The sequence below is a fragment of the Harpia harpyja genome, chromosome 23, assembly GCF_026419915.1.
Source record: "Harpia harpyja isolate bHarHar1 chromosome 23, bHarHar1 primary haplotype, whole genome shotgun sequence".
Taxonomy (NCBI): Eukaryota; Metazoa; Chordata; class Aves; order Accipitriformes; family Accipitridae; genus Harpia; species Harpia harpyja.
The window spans coordinates 8839852-8852442 of NC_068962.1; the positions used below are offsets into that span (position 1 = coordinate 8839852).

The 12591-nt window shown below is 33.9% G+C and overlaps 1 protein-coding gene across 8 annotated transcripts in view; it reads right to left on the reverse strand.

The window, feature by feature from the left end:
• Positions 1-12591, reverse strand: part of LRRIQ1 (leucine rich repeats and IQ motif containing 1) — a 114608-nt gene that overhangs the window by 33246 nt on the left and 68771 nt on the right. For 7 of the 8 annotated variants that reach the window (XR_008233105.1, XM_052774560.1, XM_052774561.1 and 4 more), the window contains one exon: positions 12079-12180. Coding sequence is in view for 7 of the 8 variants with exons in the window: in XM_052774560.1 (XP_052630520.1) it covers positions 12079-12180 (102 nt within the window). In the remaining variant the exon portion in view is untranslated. Of the gene's footprint in view, positions 1-1715; positions 1960-12078; positions 12181-12591 lie in introns of those variants that run through there. The other variant, XM_052774564.1, reaches the window with a different exon arrangement.

The following is a 12591-nucleotide window of genomic DNA, read 5'->3' on the forward strand; positions in this document are numbered from 1 at the left end:
TAAAGTGAGTTAATCCCCAAGCGTGTACAATTCTTATATATTTATATCCAGCTTAAAAATAACCATAAATACTAAACTTATGAGTGACTATAAATAAATATAGACATAAAAGTACTAATTCTTCTTCTTAAGTTATATTTAATTGGTTGATACATCATGGAAAAAAATAAACAATACAAAATTCCAGTGTCTTATGGATCTATTAAAAAAAAAAGGGGGGGGAATTCCATTTGTAAAGAAGGACAGGTAAAAAAAGCAAAACAAAACCACAATTTGCCTACAAGTTGCCCCAGGTTAATTCTTAATTCATATGGCTCAAAGACTTTAGTATTTTTATAGATTTCTTGATTAATTGGACTGAAATTTTCAGCTTGTAAACACATGAAAAATGCAATAATTGAAACACAGTATATAATTTTAGAGAAACCAACACATATACAAGAGTATTTAGCCCCACGGGTATTGAACTGACTTAATTATATTGATTTTGGATCACTTATAGTTACAATGGCACAGTTTTTTTCTATCCATGCAGAGAAGGTTTGAATGATTTACCTCACTGAATGAAGAAATCAAGAGCTGAAAAAGGAATAAATTAGCCCTGACTCCTCCTGTTTTCTTATAGAATTTTGTTTAGACCTTTATTTAAATTCTTTTAATGAGAAAATGAGCAAAACAAAAGCCCTAGTTCTATTACTGAACATAATTTAATCTCCCTTAAGCTTGACTGTAAATATTTTATTCTTAGAGTAGGTGTGTTTAAATTATTTTCTTTTTTACTAAACTTTTCAGCTAAACTTGCTACCAAACTCTCCAACTCACTGACATATACATATATATTTCTATGTACATATATATAAAATGTATTTGAAAAGGAGGGAATAAGTTAAACACCATGATGATTTTGAATAGGTGAATTTGCCACATGTGCATTCTGTTTATATTTGCAATCGCTTTCAAGACAGCCATAACTAATTAACTTAAAAGTGTAATTTGTTTTACCTGTTGCCTAACAACAGGTAAAACAGTTGTCCATTCCTATCTTTGCTTGTTTGCAGTCAGTTATCTAAGCCCCTGCAAATAGTACAAGAACTTACAGAGCATTAAGGTCTGATCCAGAAAGGAGTGAAACCCCATAAAGTCCAATTAGGTAAGCAAACTCCCACTTGAGATCAGGGAACTTCAGTAGCTAATCGTATACTATTTACTCCAGAAGAAGGGAACAGATGATTATATTATGAGTTTTACAACCTTATAGACTAAATTAGGCTATTAAAACTGTATTACCTTACACAGGAATTTGTCTAAAAGATAAAAACCCCCATGATTTAACTGGCTAAACCAAGATTTTACTTCTACTGTAACAGTCACTGTCATGAAGACGAACAAACAGCATTTCATTGCCAAGCCTGAATGTAACAAGGAAATACCCGCTTTTTGCCTTGTATTGCAGAACTTGTTTTATAAGAAAGATTTTAATATAGTTTCCTTTTCATACAAGATATAACAATTTTAACACAAAGTAATCTGAGTGAAAAGGCGAACAGAATTCTTTAAAACAGCTGAAGAAATAGAGAATTATTAAATGGTAATATTTACAGAAAAGTCTTTAATGTGACTACAAAAGTGAGCACAGAGCATTATTTTGTTCAGCAAGATTTTTCTGCTTTTCTGAAAAGCTAAATACATTGATTAGAAACAGTATGTTAGAGGTACTGATACAGAGGCTAGAGAAAGATATATGTATCTGCAATAAGAATACAAAAAATGTATTTAAGTAAATACAGAAACTTGTCTGCAACTTGTACCACGGTTCTTCAAACTCTCTTTCAAGTCTTTGAACTTCTCCATATTCTGGTTCAGTGAATTCATCAAGGGATATTAAAACTGGAGAAATGTCTGAATAGCATCATCATCCTCAAGGCAGACAGGTCAACAGACTCTCCTTCAGGATTCTGGCTAGAAGAGGAGGAAAACAGGAGAAAAGAATGCAATGATGTAGCAAAATAGTCACTAAAACCAAGATATCTAATTTTCAATGATATTTAAAAAGGCTTAATTCTACTCACCTTCTCCTGGATTCCAAACAGATTCTTCAGCTTGCACCTGACTAGTCCTGAATAACTACATCTCATGTGCTCTGGGTGTTCAACAGTACTGTCTCCTTGTGCAACTGTATTAATTATGCAATGAAAAAAGGGGATTTTCCCCTACTATTTCTATAAAGAACAAACATATTGTTGATGGGAAATCACAGAAATATATAACACTTTCATAGGGGAAATAAAACAAATTTCAAAGTAAGGAATTAGTATGATGCATGGATAACAAGCATGCTTAGTAATATAGTGAAATAATAGTAACTATTTGTACAAAGGTATAAAAACCAAAAATCCTCAGCAGCTATAACTGTGGAAGAAGCAACTTTTAAAATTTATTCCAAGTAAGCTTTTATAAATATTTCCATTTGCAATAAATGAAGGATGTTTGAAAGAGAATTTTGAATACAGTGCACACAACTCGCATAGTACGATGACAGCCTATGCAGTGTTTTAGCATATGTAGACCAGACTACAAGTAGAGTCTGACAAAACCTAAGAAGGCAGACCTGGCTAAGAGTCAGGAGTCACGCTTATTAAATTGAACTCTCAGGGGTATCATGCAATCAGAGGTCACAATCGAGGCAACAGAAGCAATGTCACGATATCAGAGAAAGGGCCAATTCAGACCTGCTCCCTGACAGGCAGTGAGGTCACGGCTTGCGGCAAATAACTGTATTAAAAGGGAATATTCTCTGCACACTTTTAGAACTGTCATCTGAACAAACAAAGCCAGGTCATTGGTAGGTTAAATCAGACCTTTCTGCCTTAGTAGCACATAGCTTCCTTTCTTTTTACATTCACTAGTAATTTCTCAATTACAAAATATACATCAGCTACTAAAGCAAATTCTCAGTAAATTTAACTTTGAAATACACAGTAGTGTTTAAATTGCCCCTTTTTAGAAGTTAAATTCCATCTTTGACAAAAGATATCCCTGGTCTCTTCATAATCTGAAAATTACTAAGCTTGCTTAGAAAACAATAAGCATGCAAGAGCTTTAGGGAAATGACTTTCCACAGTCAATTTCTTAGTAACCCTGATACTCAATCTGCATTTAGAAACCACTAAAAAAATTGAAGTTATTAATAATCTGCTTGCTTAATGATGATTGTGAAAGTGAAATAAAGTTCTTCTTTTGTCTGGCTACTTGGATTTCTTTATCTCATTACCTGGACTGGGTTATCTACAAGATTCTACAAATGTAGCAATTTATGAAATTATAAGCATGCTGGATTAGTTAACCTGATAATAAACCTGCTTAGGAAGAACTATTCTAGACTGTCATGTAAATAAAATTTTATTAGAAAACATTATCTCTGTATGCAGCCTTTCTTAAGAATATGAGAAAAAATATGAAGAAAATTCAGTATTTCTTCCTTTTTAATACACATAAACCAGGTAGAATATCTGCAGTGCATACGTCAAACTGGCACAAACCTACGCATTTCAAACAACGACTAAAATGTTTCTATATTGCACATGGTAAGAATTGAACTGTAAAGTTTTGAAGTTGGAAGACGTACATTATAGAAATAACACAGCACGGAAGTTACACAGATATCACTGCATGATTTTACATTTCTATTAAAATATTTGAGTTATTTGCAATTCCTTGTAAATTCATCTAAGTCTAGCATACATACTAATTTATAGATTACAGAAAACTTGTAAAAGGTATAGAACTTTGCTATAAGAGTTAGTACTGAACAGCATAAAATTTTTAATACCTAGATTTCAATTTTAGAGTCTTGTTTTAATGTTCTGCTTGAAAAATGTTGCACACTACCAAAATATATTATGTATTTGAACCACAAGGTTATTAGTTATAAAAAAGAAAGAGACTTACATGTGTGTTTAATATCAAACACGTGAAAATGGCCTTTTTGGAATGCTGTAGATCTCTGACCTCATTAATAGCATTAATTCTCCATAACACCATAGTTCCCATTACAGAATAAGAAAAAAATAATTCCTCTATAAGAAACTTTAATCAATTATATTTTCAAATCAATGAAAAGCTCTGGGGTGAAGGCCTTCCTTTAATTCACCACTTAAAATATGCAGAGGTATTGCTATTAGAATGTATAGCTACAGGAAACATTTCTTTAATTGTGATTTAAAATGTATCATGTTGTCGAACTGAAACAAGATTTCTACCTATAAAATGTTTTTAAGAATACATGATATTCCTTGTTCATAGCTCCATACCAAATGGAAATTCTTTTGCAAGATGAACATTTGTGCAATGCAACAGTCATGATACTTTTATGGACACAGAACATACATTTTCTGTGGCCTATGTTAAAACACCATTTGCATACCAATATGATTTTAATGCTTGAAATACTCACTTTGGAAAATGCTTGGAATATATCTCAAAATGCACTTTTAATGACCTCTTCATTAGCAATTGTTTTTTTGAAGTATAAAGAGTATTGGGTATTGTTCAGTAAAAGCAAAACAAATAAACAAACCACCCCAATATTGACTACAGTCCCCAGACATCCAAACAGATGGCAACAAATTCAACAATTACTTTTAACTAGACATACTAAATCCAAGTGCTGTAACACTTTATTTTAGAGGAATGTAGCCAAACCTATTCTCCCTTACCCCCTCCAACCAAATCCATTTGGATTTAACTTGTTGCTAAAATTATCTGTCTTTTGCACTCTAAGACCTGGGTCACAACCTTACTTAGGGACAGGAAATAGTTATCAGGTCATTGAATGGTCAAATGAAAAAGGATTTGAAATGCTTCGGTACTCAGGGGTCTATTCATCCAAAATTATTGCCTTATGTAGTATCAAAAGCTGTAAACGTGGAGTCAACTTGTTTACGCGTACATTGGCTGAGATGCAGATATCTACGCTACCTAGCTTTTGGACAGAAAATGTCAAGGAAAGGAGAAAAAAGAGAGGTAGAATCTCAGAAGATGCAAATAAAACTATCTGAACTATAGTGCTACCTTATTCAACAATGAGAAAAACTGGTTTTCAACCTCTGTCTGATGACATTTCGCGTGAAATCTCATTCCCACTGAAGTCATCATTGGGTAGTTATTAGCAAAAAGCAGTAAGACTTCTTTTTTTTTTTTTCTTCTTATGCACAGTTGCTTTTAGGTCAAAGATTGGTAAACTACGACGCTATGAAAGTACAGGTGATAGCCTACACACTGTATAAAATCCAAGTTTTGGAAGTTTATTGGAACAAACCAACACTTTGTCTAGCTCAGAGACCACATTTAAGTCTGATGCGCTAAAAGTCTTGATACCACCACAAATGACAACAGTCTGCAGAACAGTGGAGACGTGAGCAAAGAGATAATACACAGGCAGGTGAAATGTGTGGTCAGAAACCTTTAACATGTGAACACAGGAACCCTGAAGACTGGAACCACAATGAGAATTCATAACATTAAGTTGGTATGTGCCTATGGCAAATACCTCCTGTGCTTTGGAACTTCAGGCAAATAGAAAACCCTTTTTTTTTTTTTTAGTTGAAAGTGAAAGGCAAGAATATTACTAAAACCGTCATACGTCTAGATCATTTATAAATATTCAGACACCGAAGTGCACTGCATAAATGCACATAAATGATGTTTTACATATTTATTTTTAAACTTATACCATCATTTCAGGATTGCTTCATTCCACGAATACTGAAAAAATCCTACGGTATCATTGATGGACAGGAGGCTAGAAAATTAGGCACAGATTTTATTTTTTAGTTTTATTTTATAATAAGAAACTGGGCCACTAGAACTATGTAACTGAAGCTTGAGTGCGTGCACTGTAAGGCCCCTGCAGTCTTTTACAACTTTTCAGCGTACCGCTGTTGTGAACTGGGTTTGCACTCTGCCAGCAGAGCAGCTCTGACCCATGGAGAGCACTCCTTCAGATCAACACTGCCTCAGGCTTTACTGCTTTCTCCAAGAAGTCTTACATTTCAGGCATCAAGTTGAATTTCTTCTGGAGATGATTAACCCAAACCCATGACAGATTTTTTCCAAGATATCCAACTCCTTATGTTTATTTTATCCTGGCTCTTTTTGGATGTACTGGACACAAGTAACCTACTCATTTTACATGTTAAAGGGCTGGTGGAGAGCCATTAATTCCTTAAAATGAGAAAATATTTCAATGCGAGAGTTCTGTTGTGTGAGCTCAAACTAAATAATAAGAAACAAAGCCATAGAATTCTGATTTTAAAAGATAGATCCCCTTCCACACTACAGGTTTCTGTAATGCATTTTCAACACATTTCAGGACAGATCTTACATTCTCTGGAAATGCATTATTCTGTCATTTTTGTCAGTGCCGTATGGTTTAGAAACCATCTCTAATGTGGCATACAAATTTAAAGCCTGGGAGATATGTAATAACTGCATTTTACTGTAAACATGGCAATTCAGCTAGTAGAATTGCAGCAAGGCCAGATTTAGAATGTGGTTATTAATCCTTTTCAGACCACAGCTCAACAGAAGATAACTTAATTTAGAAATAGATGTTTACAAACAATGCACTTCCTGGGAGTTGATGCCATTTATATTTTTCCATTGAAAATAGCTAATTTCTAAAAGACGAAAACAGCTAACACAAATTATTAGCTATAGTTTAATGTCTTTTTAAGTGTTCTTTAAAGAACAAACAACAAAATATTTAAAGTACAGAAAAAGATGAATATTAGCATTCTACTCTCAGTACCTTCTCTTAACTCTTATGCAGATATTTAAAAGCATCTGTAATTTGAATCAATATAAATTCTATTTAATTACCACATATACTTTTTCTTCAATGTATTCATATTTCATAATACAGAAAATCTATGAAACTATGTCGATCATTATGTAAAAATATTTTAATGAGGTCACATAATTAACTCAAAGGTAACCTTAAATTACCACTTTCCAAAGTCTCAATTTCACATTTTTAATTAGCACTAGTAATAATAATCTATAAGAATGTTTTGCAACATTTTTCACTTGAGACTACAAGGAGTTTCATAATTGTGATCTATCAGAAAGCTGGAAAACAGATGACTTTAAACGGATCCTTGATGTTTATCTTCCAATCATATGACATAATCACAAGATCATTTTACCTCTTATTCTTGTTCCAATATGAAAAATAAATGTTATTTCTACTGACAATTTAAAGAGAAATGAATAAATATTTCCATAATTAAAAGCCACCTGAGAAAGCATAATCTGTTCATTATCAAATTTGTATTGGTGAAACCTGTCTTAACATTATACCCATTACGTTTTCTTTAGTCACCAATGAGCATAAAATGACAGGAAATACAGTACTGCCAATCAGAACTACAGGTTCCCAAACTACAGTAAACATATCTTGACAACATAGTCCAATGCATTTTTAATATAGTTCAACTTCCTGGCATTGGTCACTGTGCACATTCCCGGGTGACATCAAGTTGTATTGTTTCCACTTCTTTGAAGTGTATGGTATAGATGTGCCACTGATGGACATGGATATGACTAAAAATAAATGTACCATATGTGCCAATAAAACACCTAATCTGCTTACTTAATTAGAGTACAGTCTATGAAATTCAGAGAAACTAAGTGAATCATATCCAAATAATATTTGGACAGTTTGATTGGACTCTCAGCTGATTTACTGCATTCTTCCAACTTGCTCTACAGATGGCAATCCAGCTTCCGATTCCACTGAACAGAAATTATTTGGATAACCCACCAAAATTCTTGAGGTAGGTGGATTAAAGAGGACCCCAAAAGCTATGTACTGTTCCCAAAGCTTGTAGCAAAACAATGTGCTAGGCCTCGGGGCTCCTTCTTTAGTTCTGAGCTGCTGTACCAGGACAAAGCACTCACACTGTTGGTTGGAAAAGTAGGTATCCTTCCTCTGTGTAAATGAAATTACAGACCCTGTAGTTACAGAGCCACAGCTGGCAGAGATGCTCTGTTACACATTCAGCCAGGACTAATCGGAACTTCCCAAGAAAAGAGGAGTCAAGGATAGATTTGTCCTTCAATTCCTGATCTACTTTATCCAAAACAGTCAAGACTATTTTACATTATATCAATAACTGAAATAGCCTCCAGACAAGAGGAGAAGCAGTCATAAAGCTTTCTAAAAATATGCTTTGCTGCAAAATAGGAAATGATGAAAATTATCTGTGTTCCTTACAACATTTCCAAAATTTTGAGATTGTTGAAATGTCACCATCTACACCAAAACACACAAAAGTCTCCAGGAATGTTCATTAAAACAGTAAGCAAGCATATTTTGTTTGTCAAGTAACTAGCACTAACTGAAACTCAACAACCGTGCTGGAAGCATAACGCTATCACACCAAAAAAAGCAGTGTAATATACATAATCCCAGGAAACATCCAGCAAATCATCAGAAGTGAAAGTACATCACATCAGGCTTTCACTTGTATTCAGGTTTTTGATCAGGCTCTAGTTTCTTAAGAGAAGCAGTAAACACATATTTACACTTGCATATTCTGTGGCTTACTTTACAACCTACTGAAGTTAATGTCACAATATATAATTATGGTTCAAAAATATGATTTATATAAATAATAGTTTTAATGCATCTGTATTATACAATGACCACATGCATTAAATTAATTTTAAAGTAACTGAAACAGCATCTAGATGGAAAGCATTAGGATTACAAAAAGCAAGTTGATACTACAAATTACACCAGAGAGTAATTGTTCATAGTTTACTTTCAAAATATACAAATGCAAAAGCGCAAGTGCTATGCTTATTGAATTAATCCACCTACTTATACTCATGGTATATGCATATCTATTTGTGTATGTATACGTACATGTATTGTATGTATATGTATTGACACATACACATATACACAGACACACACACATATACACTAACACACATTTAATTACATTCCCATGGTTCGTGCCTTCGCATGTTGCTTCTATTTTTAAATGGTAAGTTCTTGTGTGCTGGAACAATGTGTCCTCATGCTGTTGATGAAGTGCGTAATACAAAGGGGTTTGTCTCTTGACTAACTTGTGTGCTATTGTGATACAAATGTGAAATGATGGTCCCCTGTGGGGATTTTTATGTCAGTGAGTAAAGCATGATGACTCTGCTAAAATTTAATAAAAATTTCCTGTGTCACTCAAGTTTTGAAAATATATTTTCCTACAATGTGTATGTCAAATTAGAGATATGTGAATTGGCCCATGGGATTAAAGTTATGCACAAGTTTTCAAAATTGGATATCAACATTTTGCATATCAGCTCATTGAAACTTTTGTAACAGGAAAACAGTTGAATATTGCATCAACACTATGTCCTTACTATGTTTAGATATTCCTTTACAGATGCTGCATGATATAACACTGTCAGTGTGATGCAGTAGCTTAGATGAGAAGGCAAATTATGACAGAATATAACCTTTATCTCAGAAACACACAAGCATCAGATATTAAGCTCATTCCTTTTCACTCTTTATTTTTATACCTCTTATTTTTTTATTCCTTTTTGTCTTATTTATATTTTTAAACACAAACTAAAGACACAATGGAGACAAAAGACATTCATCATACATTTTAACTAGGTTACCTCTTAAATTTTCACTACCATGATGTGTTCTAGTTTGAAAATCTAAAACCATTCTAATTGTTTCACTTCCGAGGGCATCCCCTTTCAAAAGTAGTGATTCTGTTATTTAACAGATAACACATGTGTACTTGCTGTTGATGCTATGGGTTCTCCCCCCATTTCTCAATTTAAAGAAATAAAGCAGGAATATTTAGAATGTGCTTTTTTTTTTTTTTTTAGATTTATTTAGTGGTTTATGAAGGAGATGGATTGGAGTTCAAATTTTCTACCAGAGCACTGACTACCAGTCTGTGAAGGTAAAAGGGTTTGAATGGAGGAAGTTTATTTCTACCATGCAATGGACTGGTCTGTGTTCTCTCTTGACTTAAAATACGGTGTCCACAAAATTTATGGATACAGAGTGAAAACATTCCACCTTCTTGTTACAGAAAGAACTCCTATCACACAACAGACCCAAAGAAATCTATTCCAGGCAAAAGAGGAAGAAATGGTCAAAAGGTGAGAGAGGGGAAATGAGAAACAAGCTTTTCCGTGAGTAAGGGAAGAAATGACTGATAAGACAACTCTGTGAAATTATCATGCAGGTGCTTTGCTTTGTAGTAGGTAACATGCAAAGTGTTACCAAATTGTAAATTTAGAAACTCTTAGTTCTGTCTGATGGTATCTCACCTACACATAAATAAATGCTCTTTGCCGCACTCTGGCTTCTAATTCACAATCTAGTGTTTTCTGGCCATACCATCTGAAGTAGCAATGCCTCAGGTAGAAGGACAATTTTATATTCTGGTCAAGCAGAAGAGTATTGCTTGTCTTCTTGAAGGCTCAGCAGATTGCATGTAAGCACCCAATAAAAGATTGCTGAAAAAAAATCTCAATTTATTAGCTGGCCAAAGGAGTGTAATGGTCCTTGAAATGAAAGATAAACAAGACTGCCACTGCAGTGCTTGCCTTTTGATAGGTAATCTGCTATGGTGCCTTCTCTCCATGTATTCAAAAAGTAATTGCAGTAATATTTAGAATGCATACATTGGCTTTCCAAAATGAAGGGAAATGTCTCCAGGCAGGAACTAATAAATCGGTGGGGGGAAAGCTAGGCTGAACCTACACTGACTTTAGGGTACCAAGCCTGGGATCAAGCTTCTCTCTTTGACATGGTTTGGAACATTCACACCATTGCTTGTAGCCTTTGGGCATCCAGTGTTTTGCAGGCAGTCTGCATGTCCTATTTCTTCAGCATATGATGCATTCTGGCATATAAGCATATGCCACAGGAACAGATATGAGAGACTGGGAATGCTAAATCAGGCACAGTATATACAGATTCTCTATATTCTAGGTAAATTCATGGTTGGATCCAAGGCAAGTAATAGTGCAAACATTTTTCCTCGTCAGAATTCACCAAGAATTGTTTCCAACCAAATTTAAGCATGGGCTGATCAATGTGAAGCAAATCTGGACTTTCATATAGCTAGGTTAATTGACTGAATTGCAGTTCAGGTATACTCTGACTGATTGCACACTTGTATCAGTTTCTAATTTCTATCCTCATTCAGTGAATGTTAATATAGTATTATTATTTTGGATTTTACTTTGTGGGAATGGGAATAAATCAGGTAGCATATGGCTATGTCTTTGAAAAAGATAAAAGAGGTGACAACTTTCTGAGCACACTACTGAGTTGCAAAAGGAATCAAAACAGTCTAAAATCAATGCCTCTGGAGATGCTCAGCTTCTTACAACAAAGGTATTTTAAATAGACTTGGCCTTATTCTAATTGTACTGAAACCAAGAAGAATTTTAACATGAATTTCAACAGTAAAAGAGCTACACCAGTATTTAAATGTTTTTGGAAAGCCAATTTTATATTTACATGCTGAAGATTCTTTTCTTGTCTTCTGTCAAATGGTGGGGTTTTAGGGAATATTTATGAAAGCAGCGTCCTAAAAGAATGGTAACGATCGTCAGGAGTTAATGGCTAGCTTGAGAAAAGGTGACAATGAGGCAATGAGATGAAGAATTTGAAGTGATATTTCATTCATAAAATTTTATTCTAGTGCTTTGTATTTTATACCTCTGTGACATGCTTTGATGTTTTTTATGATGATTATTTTTATGATGAAGATTTAATAATAATAATAATAAATATTATAGGCACCAGTTCATTATGAATTCATCTCTAGGAGCACTCCCAAGCCTCCCCAATGAATTGAAATTGAAATGTTTCACTGCTGTAACTTGAGATAGGCAGGAACAGATAAGGACCTTAAAATCCTGCCGCCTTCTATTTGTGCATAGTGTTTTACATTTCATGTAGGCTTGCTTGAAAGACATTACAAGATATATAGGCTTATATGCATAGAGCTAAAGTGAAATACTTGTTCATACCTTCAAAGTAACCAGCATTTATAGGCTGTGTCTTCTTTGGTGGTTTCACATGGAGATGTTTATTTTCATTGTTTTTGAACAACGCCAGGCGCACAGCTGGGTCTAGATGACAAGAACAAGTTAAAATCAAAGGTCAGACCTGGCTCATTCATTCCTTCAAGCAGTTTTTCACCTTTTAGCCACTTAATAAATGAAAATACCTTTAAAAGTAGGTTTTATATTCACAAAGGATTACACTTTGTAAAATAAAGCAACATAAATACATGTGCAACTGAGAATCAAAGTCACTATTTTGCAGGATTTTAACACTGTTGATCTTTTAGCTAGCTCATCTCCAAATTAAAAATAAATTCTAAAGCATATATTTTCAGAAAATATTAAAAAAACCTGGTTTTAAAGCTTGAAATTAAAGCAAAAATATTAACAGAATATATTCCAAGCACTGTTTCCAAAAGCTTTGGTTCAGAATTATTCAGCACTCTAAATCAAGTCATTTACACCTAAAAAATGTTA